General features: G+C 40.9%; 1 protein-coding gene across 1 annotated transcript in view; it reads left to right on the forward strand.

The window, feature by feature from the left end:
* Window positions 1-24,055, forward strand: part of TNIP3 (TNFAIP3 interacting protein 3) — a 39,208-nt gene that overhangs the window by 6,005 nt on the left and 9,148 nt on the right. The window contains exons 3-10 of the mRNA XM_074991952.1: window positions 163-228; window positions 2,114-2,245; window positions 5,636-5,764; window positions 9,863-9,982; window positions 13,192-13,317; window positions 14,810-14,860; window positions 16,092-16,250; window positions 20,153-20,213. Coding sequence (XP_074848053.1) covers window positions 163-228; window positions 2,114-2,245; window positions 5,636-5,764; window positions 9,863-9,982; window positions 13,192-13,317; window positions 14,810-14,860; window positions 16,092-16,250; window positions 20,153-20,213 — 844 coding nt within the window. The remainder of the gene's footprint in view (window positions 1-162; window positions 229-2,113; window positions 2,246-5,635; window positions 5,765-9,862; window positions 9,983-13,191; window positions 13,318-14,809; window positions 14,861-16,091; window positions 16,251-20,152; window positions 20,214-24,055) is intronic.

Genomic DNA, 24,055 nt, shown 5'->3' on the forward strand with positions numbered 1-24,055 from the left:
GGCTGTCTTTGGACTTTCTTTTCCTGAAAGTAAATTGACCGTAGATAACAAGGAGATTCTGAACACATTTGTTAGCTAGGGGTTTCAAAAATAGTCATCTTAAATTATCCAGTAATGCATCTGAGACAAGTGTTGCTCACTGAAAGTTACTGACTTTTGCAGCTGCTGGAGGTGAACAAGGAATGGGATCAACAATTTAGAAGTATGAAACGCCACTATGAAATAAAGGTACGTTTGATTGTTTCTATTGGGCTGTAAAAGTGCTACCAACTGACAGCAGCGCTATTCCTAAATACAAACTAGACTACAGGTATAAAGTGAAAAATAACATAAAAACTACCTCCCCCCAATGTAAAGGGAAAAAAAATCAGAGTCTGAACACAAAATAATGTACATCTGGGCTTACTGGCTGTCAGTTACTAGAGATAATATTCAGTGGTCTTTGAAGTCCTTGTGGGGATCACTGTCAGCAAAACAAAGGTCCTCACGCCCTCCACAAGATCATGGAAATGATGCCCACTTTAAGCCGTGCTTCCCTGTGAATTAGCCTGCCCCACAGGTGTCCAATGTATACCAAGGACACTGAACCTGTACAACACTCCTCCGCCATCCGTTGTGCTACTTCCAGGTTAGTTTATGAATGACCAGTTCAGGGATCCTCTTTGGCATCCGTTGTGAGGGAACCTGAAGATTCCTTCACTAGCCGTAATACCTGGGTGGATTTTACCCCATGAGAAGGTATTCTGTACATGAAGCTTTCTTTTATTTGAAATCAATACTTTGACTTCTATTAAGAGTTGTGTTAAAATATGTGGTAGTCTCATCCTCCCTCCTTTCACATACTGTGTGAGGGTATTTATGCCACAGGTATTTCTTTTGAAAACACCATAGTTGAGTTTGTTACCCAGCTAGCTGCCTGGGTGGGGTTTGTTCTTTTAAATAACTCATAATTTCAGTGTCTGCTTCTAAATGCCTTCTTGGGAAAAGAAATTCCTATTAATTTTTGTCTTATACCAAAGAAAAAATGTTGATTTTTGCCCACTCCCCTGTTCTGTTAATAGACCATGCAGTTCCTTTCTGTATTGCTTATACACTGAGGCTACAGTTACACTGACCTGAACTGCCAGCTGCAGTATGCAAAAGGAAGGTTTTGAAAATGCAAATGGCTGCTCATTTGCATATTTGCTTGCCAGCAGCAGCAGCAAGAAAAAAGCAGTGTAAACATGGTTCTGCCAGCGAACCCCATCCTTTGTTGGCAGCCTCTTATGCCTGATTTTTTTCCCAGGCATAAGAGGCTGCCAACAAAGAGGGGGGTTCACCGGCAGAACCACATTTACAGTGCTTTTTTTTCCTGTCAACAGCAGCCTCTGCTGGCAAGTGAATATGCAGATGAGCGGTCATTTGCATTTTGGAGACTGCCTGTTTGCATACTGCTGCTGGCAGTTCCAGTCAGTGTAAGCGTAGCCTGGGGCTACATCTAGGCTACGTCTACACTAGAGAGTTTAGCAGACAAAACTGGGTGTTGGTAGACAAAACTCACAGAGCAGCTACTCACAAAATGAGTTTTGTCGACAAACTGTAGACAAAAAAGCTGTGTAGACGCTGCGGGGGCCCTTTTGTTGACAGAGCAGATTAGAAGATCGATCCTCTTTTATGTGTGGACGCAGTCTGTCAACAGAAGTTTTGTAGGAACATCTCTTCTGATGGTAACCTCTGTAGACAGATGCTTCTACTTTGGACATAGCCTGAGAGAATACAAATTACTTGACCCCTCTGTCACTACATGATCATTTTACCCCTCAGGTGAATTCTGAGGCACATAAACAGGAAAAAAAAAGCATTAAAAGTGGGAAATCTGTTGAGGGATTGCTTTTTAACTGCCGTAAATTGGCAGCTGAACCAGTGCATTTGCAACAGCTGAGGATCTGGCCCACTGTGCTTTAAAATGTCCTTCGAGAAAGGATAGGGAAAGATCGTACGTATATACACAGTTCCTGCACCTTCTCTGTGCCTAGTTGCTGAACACAAAAAAGTTTGGGAGGAGTCTGGGTGATACTGCAGCCCTCATCATCCTCTGACTCATGTTCTGTGTGTGTGTACGATCACTCTACAGCTTGCGGAAGTGAAAGCGAAACTGGGCGCATCACAGAGGACTGTCAGTGAGCTGGAGAAAGAAAAGCACCGGAATCAGCAAGAATGTGAAAGGCTGCAAGCCCTGGCCAGAGAAAGACCCGCTCAGGATGCGGTAGGAGGGTTGCATTTTACCTGCTTCATTGTGTGTGCCCATAGCATTGCTCAGGGTTTGCTCCAGTAGGAGATCACAGCATGGACTAATGACACCTGTGAGATAAAACAAAACAGCAGTCATTAGCGTTTTTAAAGACACTCTCGGACCTTGTCTACACTACCTCCCTACTTCAAAGGGAGGATGGTAATTAGGGTGTTGGGAGATTATTCATGAAGTGCTGTGCTACGTATGCGGCACTTCATTAAGCTAATCCTCCCTTGCTCTTGTATATTGGATTATATTTTTAAAAGCACTTCCATCTACAGTGTGTGCGCCCCTGTAGGATTCACTTTCCATAGATAATTGAGGACACCAGTTCACTGGCATGAATGTGCTCAGAAAGAAAATATCTGGATTTACCTCAGAAACTGCTCCTTTGTTAAGTTAAAGAAATACATCTCTGTGATGTTGGACCAACTACAACTAAGTGCCATGGCTATAAGTTATCATAGTCACAGTCAGATTCATAGAACAAAACTTCACAAAGATATTTCCTGAGTGCAATGAAATAACTGAAACAGAGGAATTTGCATCTGCAAGTGGCTGCTCCATGTTCATGGAAAAATAAGCCAATATGTAGAACCATGTGTGGATAAAAAAAAAGTATACAGTAAACCCCGATTTAGCTGACTTTGAGAACAATGGACGTACCCCACTGTTCACAAACTCCACTGGGGCTGGTAAAATCCTAAATGGCCCCCATCCCCAAAAAGGGACTTTCTGCTGCCGTGGCCTGGAGGTAGTGCCTCCTCCTCCACCAGAGCTGCCATGTGCTTCTCCCTGGTGGTTTCGGCAGCAGCAGCAGCTCCTCCAGTCTGTAAGATGGGCCCTCCAGCCACACGATGGGAGGGTGGTGCCTGTAGCTGCATCTCTGGCTATGTGCGGTGAGGCAGGTCTAGCCATGGCAGGGTCAGCGGCTCCTCCAGCAGTGGCAGCTCTAGTGCGTGGCAGGGTTTTTCTTTGTTTTGTTTTGTGTTTGTGGAGGAGTGGGGTAAGGGGACAAGGGGTGGGCAGGAAACCCTCACATTTAGCGGACTTTTGGTAATAACGGGCAACTCCCATTAGTCCATTAAATGGAGGGTTTACTATATCTGCATCCATAAAAATGAGCTGCAGATATCCACAGATGTAAAGCGGACAGCCATAAATTTGCAGAGTTCTAGATACAAAATTTGTATCTGTATCCATATTAGGAAAAATGAGCTGCGGATATCTGCATCCTCATCTGTGGATGCGGATACTCACAGCTAAAAACTGGATATCCACAGATTTGTTTGCTGTAACCATTTGCTTGTCTTGGGTTAGGCCATGGCAGGCAGGAATGCAGAGCGTGATCTGCAGAGAGAGAACTGATTCCGTGGTGAATTATGCAAGTGATTGTCCAGCTGTGTTTTATCTGCCACATCCCTCCATGATTAAATGGTACAAAGAATGAAAGAGCTGGAGAACCATTGGGTTAAAGGATGTACAGCACAGTATACCACACAACTCAGCAACCATATCCACAGATAGTCTGCACAGTTCAAATAAAATATGGATAACATTTTAAATTGATGGTAGGATGAGGGTAGCATGAAAAGGGTGTTAATGAGGGACAATGTATATCTCTTTCAGTGGGATCTGAAAATAGATAATTGGATAAGGCCATGAGATGAAAGTTTTCACAGGTGGCCAACAGCTGCAGAAAAGGTTCTCACTTCACAGTAGGGAAGGTGAGTGAAGGGAGAGAGCAGAGGTCTGTGTTTGCATGACAGAGATGGGTGGAACTCAATGACTTGTTCTGGAACAAATCGATGGAGGGTTCTCAAATGAGCATGGCAATTTTGAGCTGGAATCTGACCTGTCTGGAGACCCAGAGGAGGTTGGTTACATGGGGTACTGAGGTGCTTGTGTTCCGTTGTATGTGTCAGAAGGGGAGCTTTTGCATTTGTTGGGATTTAGGAGTGGGGGAAGCCCTAGGAGAAGTAATTGTCAAAGCTAGAAAAGATGAAAACATTTTATAAGATTTTTTTTTCAGAAGCTTAAAAACCCCAAGCTCCAGATTTTTGGGACTACTCCTCTATCTGTAACTAATCAATCAGGAGATGCTCTGCTAAAATACAAACTGTTTCAAAGAATTTAAATGTTCCAACCAATTTAGGGTTTAGTGAGGGAATGTAGCCAGAATGTGGTCAGTAAATGTAAGCCTGCCATGGGCTTTTTCAGTGGGTGGATATGCGCATTAAGATTTACTCTCTTCTGGGCATTTTAATACTGTATAAAACACAGTAGCTGACAGCACTGAGGCACACCTGTTGCACGTAAGAATGGGTTTTATAGCCCCCAGTGTGCTTGAATACACTGGGTTTAGATTTGTTGTAGTTTGTTTCTTTATTGCCCAAAGCAGCAGAACTCAGAAAACTTCTTAACTTTTTGTCCTTTTGTGCAAGAAGCCTGGAGCTGTTAAATTCAATTAGAAAAATGTCAAAATAACTCTGATCTAATTCAGTCTGACAAAAGCTGCTAGTGAAGCAATTTTTTTTACCCCTTATGATGTCATTAAGTTTATAAAGTACTGGTCACTCTGGGAGTTTGATACTCCTCCCAGTAACTGCACTAACAACAATGGTGTCTTGTGGTCTGACACTGGTGAGACTAAATGTGATGAGACATCACAACTGGACAGTTTGTTTAACATACCAGTTTTATTAATCTCAACAATGCCATCTTAAACATAATGTGGTAAAAGTCTGTCTTAATTAGGGACTCTTTCCTTAAATGGGCAATAGTTAAAATATCATCATGTCTGCATGCACCATTCCACGCAGCTAGGGTGGGGACAAAGGTAACTTTTTAAGATACCTCGGAGGATCCTGGAGAAGGCTGGGAGCTAGCTCAGCCTCTCTTACAACTTAGAACAACCTCAGGTCTGCTCTAAATCATCAGCTGTTACAGGAACCATTTCATTAGCCAGGGATTGCTAGAGCACTGCTTCACTGCAGCTTATTCTGTGGACACCTGCTGTGTTGGGGACTGTTGTGGAGGGACTATGGTAATGTACAGGCGGAGTAGTAATCTCACTGCAACCTCCTCTGTTTTGCTACCTGACTTCAAGGTCTCTTTGTGCAACCCAGGTGCATGAATGCGCCGGGATCTGATCTGGAACGGAATCTCTGCACATTTGAGAGCATCAGAGTCCAGTAACCCATTTTTTTCCTGCTGCTTCTCCTTCCCATGGTTTGACACAATTCCTTGGGGGCAAAAGAGTGAAACATCCGCCAAAGAGCAGAAAATCTGAAACTCATGCTTGGGGGAAAAAAAAAATTCCATCTGAATCTTATCAATATTTTGATACGTTCTACATTTCAGAAAGAAAAAGAAATCTTAAATGATGCATTGAATGAACTGAAGGAAGAGAACAAGCTTTTGAAAGAACAAAAAGCTTCCGTGACCAAAAGGAAAGAGTACTATCAATCGGAAATAAATCGCCTCAACAAGGTACAGACACAGAGAGGTGTTAGATGAGAAATATTGCTTTAATATTTTCTTATTTTTGACCCGAATTTATTTCAAGCATCTGTGCTGTCAGTTAACGCCAGCTTGGAGGACCCTGATGTGTGGTGCTTTTTCCTTAGTCCCATGTTGCTCATGTGCTGTGCTGCTGTGGGTCCATAGCAGCGGAACCCTTTATTGCCTCTAATCTGTGTGCCTCAGCAGAGGGGGCGATGGTTAGTAAGGACAAAAGAGATCATCTGAGCCCACCTTTGAGGCCTGCTACTCTTGACACACAGACAGGAACTGCACTTAGAAGGGGAATATAAATTTCCTCCAGGCCAGGTCACATGTGAGAAGCCAAAATTTCCTGCAAATCCTCTGTACTTCAAATTTCTAACCTGACTTAAATAATCATTGGGCTTCTAGTCCTTCTCGTGCATCAGCAGTGTTCAATTCTCAAATTTTTCTACCTGGCCTCAGCTGTCTGTTCCCTCCATTCTCCCCTTTGGTCCCTAAATCGTGCTGCCCCAGATGTAATCCTATTCTCCTCCTTACGTTACTCCAGTTTCTGCTCAGCTTTAGAGGCGAAGATCCTGACTCCCATTGAAGTCGTTAGCAAAGTTCTCCGCAAGTTTGAGGCAAGAGTTCACTTTGATCTTTTTCTCCTGGCCACCTCCCTTCCACACCTTACACTCGGAGTCCAAAATCCTCTCTACTAGACAGAGCCAAGAAAAAAAACCTGTCTTTAAAAAGGGGGAATTGCAGTAAACCTTGAATCAAGAGATCACAGAAAGCAAGATGTGTTTTCTAACAATGTACCTCTTGGTAAACCACAAAAGCTTCCTGAGGAAATATGCTGCTCTTAAGAATTACTGTGACGTAACTTTGCATGATGCATAGGCTAAATTCAAAGCAAGGAAAATGCGTGTTGCCTTGTAAAAGAACTTGACTGAACTTGCGGTCTCTTTAGCTGTTTCTGGAATGCATTGACGGGACTTGCACAGGAACTTGTGTGACTTCTTCAGTTTTGAAGGCCTGTTCATAAAAAAATTTAATGAAATGCTCTGTTCTGTTCTGTTCTGGTCTTGTGTTGTGGTTGAGATTGAGGAGAAGGGTTAAGGACAACGTTTCAGGGAGGGTGTTGGGGGGAATTCCTCTTGCTCTTCCTCCCCCGTCCCCTGACTACTGGGGAGCGAGGGGAAAGTGCACAGATTCTGTGATTTACTCCTCTGCCCTCCTCTCCCCCACTAGTGAAGAGTTAGGGGCATACACTTAAGCCACATACCTTCCTCTCTCTCCCTGATGGGGGACCAGGAGGAAGAGCAGGCAGTATCTCAACAGCCATGGCTGCTGCCACCTCTGCCTTCCCAAAATGACACCTTTGGAGGAGGGAAGGAAGCATGCTCATTTGTGAAGAGCTGTGGTGCTGGGGAGTTACCTGTTGCTCTAACACAGAACTCACTGAGTGAAAGAGAGAACAGTTCTTTCTCGTTTGCCTGATATTTAGGTTCTTCTGTAAATGTTTCACTCGTGCACACACCGACCGTTGTCCACAGTATTGCCAGTCCCACGTATTCAAAAATTTTGAGTCACGCTGCCCCAAAATCATAAGCTTAAAAATGGTTCTCTTTATTTGCTTTATTTTTTAAACCTTTAGAGTTCATGTTTTCCAGCGTTTTCTTCACACAATGAGGTCTAGAAATTTCTGGGGCAGGAGGGGATGAGGGAATGAGATTCTCATATTGTCACATGGCTCCAGGAGTTGGGCTTTTAAGAAAAACACCCAATATTGTGAGATTTATTTTAAATTATGAGAACTCTTAACTTACCACAGTTAATAAAGAAATTAATTGACAAAGCTTGATTTATTTATTAATTGACAGAGAAGTGGAGATTTATTCTGCAGACAGCATTAAAATAATCCCTCCAGATTGCATTTTAATATATAAATAGCAGCTTCTTCCACCCTCCTCCTGTACAGGAACTGCTTAAAAATCAGAACTGTTGAGGGCCACAAAATAATGTGAATTCTTCTAGTGGGTCTGTACAAAATTATTTACACCCTAGACGTGTCATTAACTCTGATATAGAGTACTAGGAAAATGCACAGTGTTCTTCCATTGCCATCTCCAACATGTCCACCTGTGCTCGTGGTGAGCTAATTTGAAGCTGGCACAGATCTGTAACATAAAGTATGTTATAATTGTTACCACATTAAAAAAATGCGCACCTTTAAAATAAAAACTTGGATTAAAGTCAGCAAAGTTAAAATGGATGGAACAAATAAGCTTGGTGACTGATTTTATAAAAAAAAGAGAACAGGCCTACAACTGAGAGAAACTGGGGAAAATACAGTAAAAGCTCGGTTGTCTGGTATTTGGATAACTGGCATACTTGGTTAACTGGCACCTGCTATGCTGGTGGCCACGTAGCCAGGGCCGAAGGAGCAGGCCTGGTTGCTGTGGTCCCAGGGCAGCCAACTACCTGGCCAGTTGCTCTGTTGGGGCTGGTGACCGAGGAGCTGGCTATCTGAACACGAGTAGCAGCTGTGGTGCCAGGGCTAGCGGCAGTGGGATGATGGCTGCAAGGCCAGCTCTCTGGCCAGCAGCAGTAGCAGTGGGGCTGGGAGCCAGCTCCTTGGCAGGTGGCAATGGCCCCACTCCAATATGTGGCAAGTCTGATTATCTGGAACCCCCAGCTCCCCAGGGGGTGCTGGATAATAGAGCTTTTATTGAACTTCATAAAGGAACAATGAAATAAGGCCATCTTTGAATCAGCGACTAATCCTCTGCATGTAAATATTGTCAACAAGGCAAAGGTGCATACCACATGGGCCAGTGTTTAAAATGAAATCAGATTTCACACCAAGCATCTATACTTAACAAATCCTGTGTAAAAGAATGGGTTTGTCTTCTACAAAATAGTCAAGGTACATAATATTAACCTTCAGGTTACTATGGCCATCCCTGCTTCTGGAAGACTTGTAATTTCTACTCTGCCTGCCCTCTGTCTTCCTAAACTGATCTTCTCTCCCTTTATGACCTTGTGTGGGAGCTGGCCAACAGGAAATCACTTCAGATGAACTCTGCTGGGCATTCTGATGAAATGCAGTGACATCCTCATCAGGGAATGTTTACCCTTATGAAATCCTCCGGAGCCTTTTGATAGTTAGCTGTGTGATGGCAACTCTGATTAATTCAGGCAAGGGAAGGAATCTGAGACAATTTTCTGAAATTCTTTTAAAACATGCATAAGTTTCACTTACAGCCATGGTCTGCTTAACAGAAGTTGAGTTAGGCCAACACCAAATGGCCATGTCAGAATATTAAAGGAGTTTGACATCTGTTAGCTGGTGATAGGTTATGGGGATGAGGAGTAACGTTAGTTTTAAAATGATGCCAAGCCCATGGATAACTGGAGTAAGCAATCCCATCTAAAAAGAAAATGTAAGGGAAAGTAGTACAAAGTATCATAGCAGAGTTGGATGGAAAAGCAGATCAGAAGCAGTGTGTGTAAGCATGACTCCCTCTAGTGGCTAGCCATAGTGACTGTGCAATCTATTGCATACCAAGAGTAAACGAGTTTGAACTCTAGCAGTAGACGTGCACTTTTAGTGCATAATGATTTTTGGTTCAGTTGTTTGCTAGGTAACAGCTAAATGGTACAAAAAAGTCTTTAGTTTTACAAAGGCACCTTTAGGAACCTAGCCTTTTTTCCCAAAAAGTTTCTCTAGTCTAGGCTTTCCAGAACTGATTTTTGCCCCCACAGGGAAAGGCATCAGTGAATGTAAATTGGATGGATTTGCAATGGCTCGATTTGCAAGCACAAATCCTATTTATATATGCAAATCTAAGCACAAGTCTCTCAGAAGGATAGTGCCTCAAACTCAGAAGCTGGAATGTGGTCACTTAGAAAATCTGAGTAGTTAAGTATTAGTTGTACGGTTTATACACCACATGAAATGCAATTTGACTATAGATGCAGTCAGAAACAACTCATGGCTTGCTTGAATCTCTGCAGTCAGAAATACCAGCATTGTAATGATTAAAAGGAATTCCTTTGATGTGGTGAATCCGAGTCAGCACTTACATGTTGTTGCAGGCCCTTCAGGATGCATTGCAAAAGCAACACTCATCCTTTCATGTGCCACATTTGGATAAGTCTGATAGGACCTGCAGCTATGAAGAGATGAGGACCCAGCTGGAAGTTCTCAGGCAGCAGGTGAGACTATCCGGATGTCAGTCGGACTGAGTTTAGCAAAGTACTATTTTTCCATATTTTCTCCTTTTTTAAAAAACACTGTTCTGGTTAACTCATTATCCTGATTTGAAAGGAGGACGAAGTCTGGCTTTAACCTAGAAAAAGTTTTACTTTTAAGATCCTGTTATCCCAGTGGTTTTCTTTGTCATAGGATGAAATTCTGCCCTAAACAGAGGACCAGAGCAAGGTCTAGTATCCCATGGGGACAGAGTTGTGAACTCCACATTAACTGCCGAGAATGGGCCACATCCACCCTGACTGAATAGATCTTGTCAGCTCTGGCCCTACCCTTTACTGAGACCCCCCTCCCCTTTAAATCATCCTCTGAAATCTCCCACGCATGCATCTGATGAAACAGGTCCTTGCCCATGAAAGCTGATGCTCCAAAATATCTGTTAGTCTATAAGGTGCCACAGGACTTCTTAATGTTAGGTCTATTGTCCTGTATAGTGTTAGACACAGCTATTGAAACACAAATAGACGTGATCAGAAGATTCATGGGGTATAATACTTGTTTCTAACATGTTTGATCAGTTGAGACAGACTTTACTCTCTAATGCAATGTATGACATGCTGGAGAACAGGATCTTATACTTCAGTTCTCAGAGGGGCAGCCATGTTTGTCTGTAGCTGCAAAAACAACAAGGAGTCCTGGGACTCCATGGCTATGTCTATGCTAGCCAAAAACTTTGAAATGGCCATGCAAATGGCCATTTCGAAGTTTACTAATGAAGCGCTGAAATACATATTCAATGCCTCATTAGCATGCGGGTGGCCGTGGCACTTCAAAACTGCTCATAGGAATAAGGTGACTTCGAAGTAGCCCGGGTCCTTTCAAAAAGGAGCCCCGTCTGGATGAGCCACACGGTGGTGAGCCGCATCAATTTCGAAGTGCCGCGGCCACCCGCATGCTAATAAAGCACTGAATATGTATTTCAGCGCTTCATTAGTAAACTTCGGAATGGCCATTTGCGTGCCAATTTCGAAGTTTTTGGCTAGTTTAGACACAGCCCATGCATCCAACAAAGTGGTTTTCACCCAGGAAAACTTATGCCCAAATAAGTCTGTTAGTCTTTAATGTGCCACAGGATTCCTTGTTGTTTATACTTCAGTGCTCAGTAATGGGTTATTTCATTCCATTTGGCAACAAAATAGTGTGTGACATTCCTCAAAATCCTCTTGGGGGGAATTGAAATATAGCTGGTTGGTTTTATTAATGTATTTTTCTCGTTGTACACGTCAGCATAGTCATTCTGGCTATGACATAGTTTATGGGACTATGTGAAACTTGGCCACGCCCATGATAAGTGATCATTTGGCGAACTATACTCATGCCAGATTATGGATGTTGCCAGATGAGAGAGTTCCGGATTAGAGAGGTCCAACTTATAGCTATATGTACCTCTTTCCTTTGTACCTCCTTTCTTGTTGTATGGTGCTTTGCCATTCTGTCACAGGGACAGGACAAAGATGACTAAGCAATGGAGATATACTGTCAACTTATGATCATAGTCATTCTGGCCCTTACACTCAGCATGAAGAGAAGAGGAACAGAAGGCTTGAGTGTGGCAGGAGACTGGGGGTGGATTTACATGATAGATTATGGATGTTGCCAGATGAGAGAGTTCTGAATTGGAGAAGTTCAACCTATAGCTATATGTAGGTAATATGGATTTACAAGTTATCTTGTAATATTTTCTGCTTCTTTGTCTGCCTGTGGTATGAATGGCAGGCTGACCCCTTGTGTCCATCATTTGCATCCACGTAAAGTGGATGTAAAACACTTATACTTATTGTGCACAGTTATAAATGACTACGCCAGGTGTAAGGCAAATGAGAATCAGGGCCAATCTCATAATTTGATAGTCAGTCTGGTATAAATGATCCCTCCTCTAGAAAAGAACACTGTTAAGCATTAGTTAGATGCATGAGCACGTAGCTATATTAATTGGGTGAACATGACTTAAGCAGAGTTTCTCAGTGTGTACATCACCTGTCTGGAGATAAAATAACCACAGCTTCTTTTTTGTTCTTCTATTAATCTCTACGGAATAAGCCACCAAAGTTTACCTTCAGACGCCTACTGCTTATATAAAATGGCTGCTGTTTCATAACCTAAATTCCATTCTTCTCCCATTTTCTCTTATTCACTTAGTCCCCCTGTCACTGACATCTAGTAGACACCTGGACAAGGTGCAGGGGCCCTGCTTCATGCTCCTAGAAGGGGTGGGGCAGCCAGCTTTTAACACCACCCATACCACGCTATGTTGGTCCCCCTATTTCAGTCCTCAGAGCCATCTGGAGCATGCTGTGCAGCACACAGGCAATTATTTAAGGGGTCTGGGGCTCCAGCTACTGCTGTGGTAGTAGTGGCAGTGGCCAGGACCTTTGGAATCACCAGGTCCCAAGGCAACTGCCCCCTTTTGCCACCCTGCCCCATGCTGATGAGCCTGGTTGATGGCATTTCTTCACTGAATCAGAGAAACAGCAGTAGTAACTTGTGACTTCTGTGCTGCACATGTAAGAGTGCTGCCTGGTTAAGAGCAAAATCATGTTTAATTCATGTTGTATCAAGTAAGGGATCATTGAGATGCTTCCTAGGTCCCAGTTTATCTCTGTGTGAATGATAACATACAGTGTTATACGTCATGTTTGCGTTTCAGGGACTATCCCTTGCAGGATCCTGAATACTACCTGCCAGGTGAGACGCAGCAGTGGAAATTGAGGAAGTTTGTTACAGCTGGTTTGAAAATGGGACAAAATTGTAAAATATTTCTCTCTCAAACCAACATTTGAATAATTTTGAAGAGTCCATGCCTTTAGTGTTTGGAATCTTGGTGCTAATCTCACCTTAGGCTGTCCCAAAACCAACCTCCTAAATATAGCAATATTCCACAAATACCGAGACTGAATTATTTGTGAGGTGGGATCACATGCAGATAAATAAAGTGAGGTAGTGTGAAAAAAGCATGGAAAAAATGTTTACTAGAAGGGCTCAGTTTAAAAAGTGCTCTGTAAAGAGGAAATTATCATGGTTGGAGATTTCCCTCTTAGGATGAATTCTGAACGTGTTTGGAACGTGTTTTAATACAAAAAATCAGCGTATTGGAAACCTTGGATCACTGTCACACTACCACAATACACTTGATAAATAACATTTATAATTTCAGGTACAGATATATGAAGAAGACTTTAAAAAGGAGAGAGCTGACAGAGAAAGACTTAATGAAGAAAAAGAAGCCCTGCAAAAACTTAATGAAAGAACACAGTCCCAACTGACCAAACTAAATTCTCAGGTATGGTTTGAAGAAAATAGCTCTTGCCAGTACATGTGCATTTTACTTTTTCTCTCTTACCATACAGCCCAAGGATTTTTGGCTTCCTTTAACTGACATTGTATTTCATTTGAGGTCGCTGCATGGGATGAAATCATTCTGAAGTAATGCTGTAAAGAGATGAGAAATGATTAGAGACTTTGTCCAAATTAAGAAGATGGGGTTCCTACTACAGATGCTTGTCACAATCTCTTAAATAAATCTTTTGTCTTCCCCTTTTTATTTATTCTGTTGGCATGACACTTGCTACAAGAAATACAGCCTCATCCCCAAACTTTGAACTAAAATGCATGGCACGAAGTTCTGCTCTGTCACAGTGACCGAGCTGTCTGAGTTAATGGAGTTACACCAGAGTAACAGAGAGCAGAGTTTGTCTTAGTTCAGTCTAATCCAGCAGTCTGAGCTGAGTTGTTCCGTTTGTCAGAAAATCCATTTTCTCTCTAGTGTGAGGTCAATGTCCTGAGACAGGAGAACTGAAATGAAATCATGGCATGTACAAAAAAATCAAGCTTTCATAATCTCTAAAAATAATGAAACCACAAAACTTCTTTGTGTCAGAAGTTGAGCAACGTATTACAATAAGTGGCAAAGTCATTATGGAATATTCTCTGCTCTGCTATCGTACCTCGGGACTTCCTAGTTTAACCACAGAAGTATTAAATGATTCTTAACCAACTCACACACCAGTACTTGAAGACACTGGATTTTACTGGTGAAGAAGCAGCAAGCGATTGGTATCCCATAAGGTACTTGAGTCCTGCCTGGAGAGGTATTGCCTACCCCTGGCTCCCGTTAGCTTCATTCCGAGTTGAAGACAGACATTTAACACCTACCAACAGGTGTTCAGCATTGCACAGAATATGAGTCCAATGAGTCCCAGTGCAAAGAGATGGCATTTCATTTGAATGTAAATTGTTAGTGATGCTACAAGTAGTGTTATTCATGACATTCAAGTGCATGCAAATGGCATGGACATCCTAGTAGGTTACCCATTTGGTAGACACTGGGTATTTCTGTGGATTAATGCCATTTTTTATCAACTAGGGAATGTTTTGAAGAGTTCAGGCTGTTTTAAAGCCATTTCTCTCACTGATATTTGTGTTGTGGTGGACCCAAGCCAGGGGGTAGAAGAGGTTGCAGAGTTTCTTTCCAGTGGTCATTGTAGGGTGACAGTCCACCTATCACTCCAAAACATCAAGATGGGGTAGGGGAAACCATCTGCTCCTCTCCAGTGATCTGATTGTGTCATGAACACACGAAGTAATAAGCCAGTGAGGATCTCATAACATGCACAAATGTGGGAATTGTTCCAGCCCAATGCTGTAGAAGCACCAGTGTATGTGTAGTACTTGGTGTCTTCTGCAATTTAAATGTCTGTTGTGTTGGTAGCAACTTTGGCACAGGTAGTCAAGATCATTGAGTCATGAAAGTGAAAATTTTTGTTTCTCCATAGATGAAAGCCTTTCAGCTCAAAAAAGAACTAGAGAAGCAGCTAAAGCAACAGGTATGTGTGTGTGTGTGTGTGTCTTCAATACCTTGTACTTTGCAGTTCTGTGAAATGTTTCAAGGCTTCTGTGAGTTAGTAAAGTAAATCCCCACTTCTAAACCGATCTCACCTCCATAAGGGCTGGATCCTTCTGCTTTTACCTGTGTTGTATCACCAAAGACCTTGGGACTATATAGGAGAGGATCAGCTCTGAAAGCAGTCCACTAGAATACACTCATTGTTCCCCACAGAAAACTTTCTCTTTGAACATGGTATGCTATCCATTGAGTGAGTAAGGCCCTTTCTTCTTTTGCAATAGTCCACATGAAATTTTCCCTACCTCAGAGTTCAACACAGGATGAAATTCGTCTCTGTCTGCAGAGGCACAGCAGAAAGCCCATGTATCCTTTAAATGAGCTCTGTAAATCTATGTCTATCCACTTTATATGCATGGTATCTACATCCGTGGTTCATTTTTGTGGGTACAATTTTTCTATCTAGACTTCTGCAAATTTGCAGATATCTGCTTTATACCCAAGAGTATCCACACCTATGGATGTCAGTGCAGATATCTGCGGTTCATTTTTGCAGATATGGATGTAGATAAAAATTTTATATCTATGCAGGGCTCCACCAGTAAGCCTATCTATAAGCTTGTTTTGCTGTATGAATTCTAGCCCAAATTCATTCAATAAAGGGCCTGTGATGTGATTTGATTTGATATTTATGAGAGTGCCTAACAAGTGCTAGGTATATCAGTGCAAAGCACTTGTTTGATTAGGCCAATTGTGTGGTGGTGACTCCAGCTTTTAATCTTTTTTTTTTTTTTGGGGCGGGGGGGGGGGTGAGGGAGCAGGTCTCAGTCCTGATTTGGCCCATTATTATCTGTGTTATTTATTAACCACATTCCATGTTATGCAAGTCTGCATGTGGTTAGTATTGTTTGAAAAACGAGTGCTACTACTGAGATAAATATGGCGTTGGTGCCAGAGAACAGTATGCTTGCAAGGTAGGTTTCAAATACTTCAACAGATAGATTTCAAGCGTCCTCGGCAGGGTGTGCCAAATTTCTACCAAGAGAGATTTGTTTGTCAACATTCATTAAATTAAGTTAAATTAGAAGCCTCGTAGCCAGTTGTGGGTCTGGGCCCTTCTTACCTATCCCTGCTCTTTGGATACTTTGTATTGGCATTCTGTTTGATCCATATTTGCAGCAAGCAACATATTGTTAGTTGTGCTTCTCCTACAGCCGAAAAACCTCCCTGTGCCACCTGAGAGGTGCTGCTTCTCACCTCAGGTGTTCCTTCCACCTTGTCTTAATTATGGAAACTGTGGATTAGTTCTCCACTGCCAAGACCCTCACGTACACATGACATCACGGGGTACGCATGATCAGCAACAGCACCCTGTAAGTAGGCCTTCAGTCCCTTAACGTTTTGCAGACCTTAGACTATGGCGACTTTACATGTGTACTATGATCCTTTCAGTGACTCGTTGCACTCTCTTCTTCAGCCACTTTGGTTGTCTCCCAATCCGTTTCAGGATCCAGATAAAATAAGTTCTTTGGTTTTTAAAGCTGTCCATGCACTTGACCCAGCTTTGTGCCTGATCTCTGCTGTCTCTCTCTCTCTCCCTGTGTCTCTCCACACAAATTATCAGTCTTCATTTAATATGTACTGGTCTGTCACTTCTCGTGAAATCTAGAGTAGCCCTTGATTCTGCACTTCTTTTTGAGCCTCATCAGAAAACATCTTTTCGGTCTTTGTTTCTGTTTTCTCCTATATTTTTCGTGTTAAATTTGTTACTCTGGATCCCCTTTCTACCTCCTTGGGAAAAATTGCAGAAGTGGGCTAACGGGAAGGGAAAGTCCCTTGCAGGTTTGTCTGTCCATTTCTCTGAACGGTGCCGGGGGTGAGATCAGTACAAGGCCCAAAAGATTACAAGACATCTTTTCTCCCCGTCTCTGCTTCATCTCAAGTGCTATCCCGAGCAAATCTCTGATATACTTGATCATGGGCTGAATTTTACCATTAAAACTGACTTTTAGGATTTGTGCAATTTATCTTTTTCTGAAAAGAGAGAAATAATTACAACTTTTGTAAATGCATTTTATCTATAATGTTCCTAAGGAAAAGGGAGTTATTTTAATCAGGAAAGATTTAATATTACTGCTATTAATTTTATCCTTGAAGTTTGATTAGACTTTCATTATCATTTAGATCAATACAGAATCCCATCACAAGTCCTGTCTCATTTTTGCGCTGCAGCATGGTTAACCTGTATTCATACATGTGGATTTGTTCCCCGAGATACAGAGCATGTCTCCAGGCATTCAAAATGAAGAATAGTGATAACAAAGATCCAAACTCTAGCCCTGTTGAAATCAATGGGATTATTTTTTGACTTAAGTTAAAGCAAGAGTTAGTCTAAATATTTTGTTGAATGCTGTGCCAAATTTTCCTGCCTTATGTTGTGAATCACCATATTTATTTGGACAGCCTGCTTGACTTTTGCGTGGCTTTGCAATTCATGACTAATGTAGTCATGCGATAATTGTGATGACTTTGTACAACACAGCTCTATCATATCCTTTTTCTATAGCATGCAGACATATCTACGCAAAAGATGACCTTGAAGCAAGGTACATAACTCATATTTAGTGGTATGTCTTACTTCAGGATAGCCTTGTTTAAAAGGGATAGATAATAGAGGAGTGACCTAATACTCAGCATGAGCAAGGGTGGTAGAACCTGGACCTAAATGATTTATGAAAATATGTAATTTTTTCAAGCAAGCATATTTTATCGCAAAACATTATTACAGCGCACCTTAAACAAGAAATTAAAATAGGAGCCCACTAATTTATAATCATACACTTTTGTATATACATAATGTTACAAATTAAAATGTGTTAATTGTTTAGGCAATTACAGCTCAGTTTTGGAAAACATAAAGGCTACATCTACACTGGCATTCCTCTTTCAAAAGAGGCATGCAAATGAAGGAAATTAAAAATGCAAATGAGGCACAGATTTACGTATCTGACCCCTCATTTGCATATCCTTCTTTGGAAGGAAGAAAAGCAGTGTAAACACAGCTCTTTTGAAAGTAAACTCCATCTTCAAAAGAACCCTTCTTCCTAGAAAAAAAAATAGGAAGGATTTTTTTTGAAGATGGGGTCTCCTTTTGAAAGGGCCACATCTACACTGCTTTTCTTATTTCGAAAGAAGCTCTTTCAAAAAAATATGCAAATGAGGTGCCAGATGTGTAAACCTGCCTCATTTGCATTTTCAATTTCCTTCATTTGCATGCCTCTTTCGACAGTGTAGACATAGCCGAAGAGGGGTTATACTGTCAAATGTAAGAAATCTCAGGAAAATTGTGGGCAAGCAGGTCATTTTTGTATAAGAAATACACTTATTGTGTTTGAGAGTCTGAAATGTAAAATGTTTCCCACCATAGTATGAACTCAATCTCAGATTATTTTGGCTTTCCTCCTTGCATTTTCATCATCTGTGTTTCTAATTGTACAAGGACTCTCTGGATTTATAAACTTTGCTACCCCTAAAGTCCTGCTGTGGAGGTGGAGTCCATTTCTGATTGTTTCTTTGAAGTTGTTTTCTTTTGAAATTCTTTTCTTATGTGAGCATAATATTGCTCTTAGCTCCTCAACTCCTGGAGCAGTATGCCGGTGAAGAAGAAATGTGTTAGGATTTAATCAGTGTCTTTATTTAACAAATGTAATACTGTGCATTTACTCTGTACTCCTGAATTTTCATCTCTTCTACATCTCACTTTTTGTTTCTATTGAAAACTTTAAATGAAACATTTATATTTCACCTGACTCGATGTGCTTGTCTTCTGTCCTTGGTTTTCTTTGAAGACTGAAATATGTGTGAGGAAAGAACAAGGAGTGTACTAGAAAACTGAGTGTTCATTAAAAACTGCATACAGCAAAATACTTAAGCACAAGCTTAACTACTTGAAGTTGATAGGACAATTCATGGGCTTAAACGTAAGTGTATACTTAGGTACTTTGTCTGAAATTAGTAATTTACTACAACTGGAAGTGGCACTAGACTTCATGTTCTATAGGCTTATGGTCACTTCTGAATGTTACATAACTACAACGGGGCTTAGGTTTTACTGGCCTTAGCCACTGTCCATAAAAAGAGCCAATCTTGCAGTTCTATCTTAGGCAACACTCCTACTGAAATCAGTGAAGTGTCTTCTCAGTGAAATTAGATACATGAGAGTTTTTAGAGGATAATGGGAACTTTGCCAGAAGGATTTTTGCAAAAACAGGATCATAGAATTCTCTCTTCCAATTAATTAATTGATGATAGTGATGTATGGCATTTCAGTCCTCCTTATCTGTCTGAACCTAGATAGAAAGCCTGACGTTGCTCCAGCTGAGGTTAAATAGATTTTTTGAAAGTGATCGAATGAATCCTAACATAATTAGAAAACAAACAATTTTGTAAAATGATCTTGGGAATCAAATAGACTCTGGTAGTTATCACATTTTGTAAAATAAATAAATCAATTTCCCTTTTTTTCCTCCTCTCCTATGAAAAACATGGAGGAATTTCCAGGACAATAACATCATTGTCTTTATTTATTTGTATTACATTAATGCCTAGCAGCCCAAGTTATGATCCAGGATCCTATATTGGTTTCATCTGCTTGTAGAAAGAAAGAAAAGAAAAAAAATTTTTTTTTAAATTTCCTAGTCCTACAGCATGTTCCAGATGGCACATGATACTATCTAATGTGATTGATACATTCATCTAACTGTGAGAGGTCAGAGGATTACGGCTCTAAACTAAAGGATGTTGAAAACCAGTGCTGACAAACTTAACACACTTTTACAGTGGAACAGCTTCACCTGCTATGTCAAAGAAGGCCATTCTCTTAGTTTCTTAACTGCTAGAATTGGTCCTTGTTTAAAAAAAAAAAAAGAATGGAAATATTTAAAATGTTGCAGATCTGTTTCATTTCTCCGAATCTTCTGACTCCATCTCTGCAGTGTTCATAAGTTGTTACTAATATTGGAGTTGATTTGTGGCATTAAGAAAAGTTTATACCAGTGTTTATACTCTGCACAGCATTCAAACACATGTTAGAAAAAGAAAAGCTCAATCAACAGAAATTGAGTCAAATCTTTTTTTTTTCTTGGTTTGGTAAATGACTTTTGTATGACTAATAAAAAGCTGCACAGCATAATTATATTTAACATACCGCTATTCTTTTGTTTGAAGTGTCTATGAAGTCCATATTGCTGTAATAATGTTTTATTGTTCTGTGCAGCCAGACTATCAGTGGTATGTTCCGGACCAGTTTCCGCCAGATGTGCAGCACAAGGCAAATGGTAAGACAACAGCTGTACTGAACATACTGTGAATTCACTTTTTTAATGAGGCCTTTTTGGTAAACTTTCCTACGTGGATGGTGCAGGCTTGCTTTCAGACTCTATTTTATAAGGCTGCAGTAGATACATAGGACAGGGTGTAGGTTCTACTGTGTGCCGTCTATGACATAGCTTTCAAATTCACTGTGATCCTTAAAACATCTTTTGTAATGTATATTACAGAATTGTATAAATGATTCACTGAACTCCTAGTAATAATTGTAAAGAGAGGCTATCCTCAGAATTGGACTTTAGAGCTTCTGAGGCCCCCATTGAGAATAAGAATAATGCTGAACTTGGGGTGGGAAATAGAACATCTTCTAGTACTTACCTCTGTTAACAAAGGGCAGACTTTCCTCACTAAGCAGAAGAGATTGCAAATTGAAATGCTGATTCTTACTGGATTGAGCAACAGAGACGGAGTTAACATTGATGCACAAAATCCGGAATCTGGAGTCCTAGGACAGTGGTTCTAATCAGCATAGCAACTAGGGCTGGATGGGAGGGGGGCCCAAGGGAAAAGATATTGTCTTGAATCCAAGTCTCTTTTTTTCTTTCCCTTCTCTTTGGAAACTTCTCCTCTCCAACTTGGAGATTTTGGTGTCAGCCAGGGCTCTGGGTTATCTAGTACTCTTATCCCACTGTCTTTGAGATGACGCCTCCAGTGACTTGTGACATTCTGGCAGTGTCTACACTAGCTGAAAACTTCGAAATGGCCATGCAAAGTTTATTAATGAAGTGCTGAAATACATATTCAGTGCCTCATTAGCATGCGAGCGGCCGTGGCACTTCGAAATTGACGTGGCTCGTCCAGACTGGGCTCCTTTTGGAAAGGATCCCAGCTACTTCGAAGTCCCCTTATTCCTATGAGCAGATGGGAATAAGGAGACTTCGAAGTAGCCGGGGTCCTTTTGAAAAGGAGCCCTATCTGGATGAGCCGCGCAGCGGCAAGCCGCGTTGAATTCGAAGTGTCGCGGCCGCCCACATGCTAATGAGGTGCTGAATATGTATTTCAGTGCTTCATTAGTAAACTTCGAAAAGGCCATTTGCATGGCCATTTCGAAGTTTTTGGCTAGTGTAGACATAGCATCTCAGTTGTGAAGTTAAATTTGTAATACTGTGTATTTCATGGTAGCCCCATGCACATCTCTGCAGTGTGTATGGCTATTGTAGGCAGTGATAAGGGTCATTACTGAAGCCATCTTGCAACATCTGTATGGGAAGCTACATGGCCATTTGTTCTCCAGCAGTTACGTATAGAGATGCAGTAGAAAGAAATAGCACCATCATTTAAAACGTATGGACTAGTCCCACAAAAAATGACAGAGCCTGAGGCTCTGGTGTGGAATGGAATGCTGGGTCCAGGGAACAGACTTGGAAGGTGGGGTTACTTTGTGGCTTCTTCCCTTTTAAATTCACGGCAACTTGGTGAACGAAAAAAATAAAAAAACTGATGGTGTCATACCCACACTCTCTCCATGTTGTGAACACATCACAGCAGGCATTGGGAATAACTGCAAATGGAATTTTATGGTAATATATTCCCATTAAAAGGTCCGTGAAATACCCCTTTTGTGTCCTTGCATTAACTTATGACTCAACCATATCTAAAAAGCTCTTTCAAAACCTAGCTCCCTGTATGTTCCACCACTGGTGGTGGATAGGGGCCAAGCCCAACCCTTCCAACAGGACAGTCAGAAAGACCCACTGCACTGAAATGTACAAGGAGCATTCACTCTCCCTCCTTCTCTACCCCCATCTGAAACCATACAATATTGTTTTGGCCTGTAGTATATAATTAATCCATAACCTAGAGAAATGATGATTGTAGAAGGGGCTACACTGAGCCACTGGGGGTTGTACTTTGTTTCTGATTGTCAAAAATTAGCTCCCAAATGTGGGGGCATTCATTAAAAACTGTTTTTAATTAATAATAAACGTGACTATTAAAGCTAGTTAAAGCTAACTGGCAATTTTTGAATTTTAGAAAGACTCTCTGAATTTTGAAATTCCAAAAATGACTTTGGGGAGCGAGAAACCTGAGGAAACTCAGAAATGTTCACATCTGCCCCCTTCTGTCTCTTCCTATTTTGGACTAGCTCTAAGCACAATATGTGTGTACAGTTTGAAAGAGCATTTATCCTAGCATGAGTATGCCCAGTTGGGTAATAAACTGTCTATAAAATATTAATTTTAGGCAGTTTGTTTCATAAAGAATCTCACTGGATTGAGGTTATGGGGCCAAATCCTTTATTTTTCCTTACTTAAGCAATATTCCCATTGCCAGTCAGAGGAAGTTTGTTCAAGCAACAACTGCAGGATGTGGCCTATAGATTTTAATGTCATGACTTATGCACAAGTAAAATGAATCTGTGAATAAATATTTATTAGCTAGTGTTATCATAATACACAGAAATCTGCACATAATTTGTACCTTGTGTGCGTGTGTGTAAGCCAAATAAAGGATTTCTGTCATCTAGGTGTTTGCTATGTATAAACATGACAATAGGCAGTGTAATGTGAAACGTCCTACAGGATCCTGGTCCAAAAGTCACCAAAGTAAAGCTGCATGAAGAATGGATTTTTTTTTTTTCAGTTTAGTGACGAGTCTAAAAAAATAAAAAATGAAATTAATTTCAAGTTGATCCAAAACCCACATTTTTTTCACAATGTTTGGTAAATTGAAAGGGACTCAAAATTTTACTTTTGGTCAACTAAAATGTTTTGTTTAAATTTTTTGAGCTTCTTCAGTTTTTTACAATAAAATTGAAGGACATGTATAAATAAAATGTGGTTTTGACCCAAAACATCAAAAAATTCAATTTGAAAATTTTGAAATGTTTCTACTCTTCTAGAATAGTTTTTCTTTCTTACACCCATCAGCTTGGTGAAAGCAAGAGAAAAAATGAAAACATTTTGAATTTGTCAAATCCCCAATTTTGTAATCCATAAAATAAAATCAACTGAAAATTTTGCTCAAAGCTGTACTGAAATCAATGGGGCTCTTTCTATTGACTTCAGTGGACTTTGGACCAGACACTAAGTGTTTATACAAAGTATTCTGTATGCCAGGTTTATTATAAGACCACTGCAATTGCAAAGGTATACATCACAGAGCTGGGAGGTAGCAGCGTGTAGTATTGTACTCATTCAGTTCTAGGCAGCTGTACTGAAGTTAATAGGTTTCCTGATGTTCAATGGGCCCAAAATGTCACCCCATCATATGTGTTCGGAGGTGCCTTTGGGTGCCTTTAATAGCATTTGGGGTGCTATTAAAATAAATACAGTTAATATTTGAAGTTAATTTACACCAGGGGAGGGTTATGAGGGTTTGTTAGGTGAGGTCTGAAGAAATATAGCTGGACAAATGTAGTGAAATTAAAAAAAGAGAAATTTCATGGAAACCAGCCTCGTCCCTGAAATATTTTATTGGCATGCAAAAATATTGAGGATTTTCTTTTGCCTTCCCAATTGTACCCTCATTTTCCTTATGTTTGTGCCTCCTCACCCCATTGCTCAGGCACCTTGTCCTTCCTCTGCAGTTAGGAGAGGGTCTCTTACATGCGGGTCTAAGCTGCAACATTCCACTCTAGAGCTGAACTTTCTCAAGGACAGTGGATCTAGGCTTTTGATTTGGAGCCTTTCTAATTTCAGTGGCAATGAACTCCTTCCTCAGAGCAATGTATGAGTGGGAGGAACAGTGAAAAAGAGGCAAACAGAAAACCAGCAAAAAAAGAAGTTAAAGGGACAGGTGGAATCGCCAATCTGTGTCTGTTTTAAAAAATAGGGGGATCTGATCCCCC

Source organism: Carettochelys insculpta, chromosome 4 (genome assembly GCF_033958435.1).
Source record: "Carettochelys insculpta isolate YL-2023 chromosome 4, ASM3395843v1, whole genome shotgun sequence".
Lineage (NCBI taxonomy): Eukaryota > Metazoa > Chordata > Testudines > Carettochelyidae > Carettochelys > Carettochelys insculpta.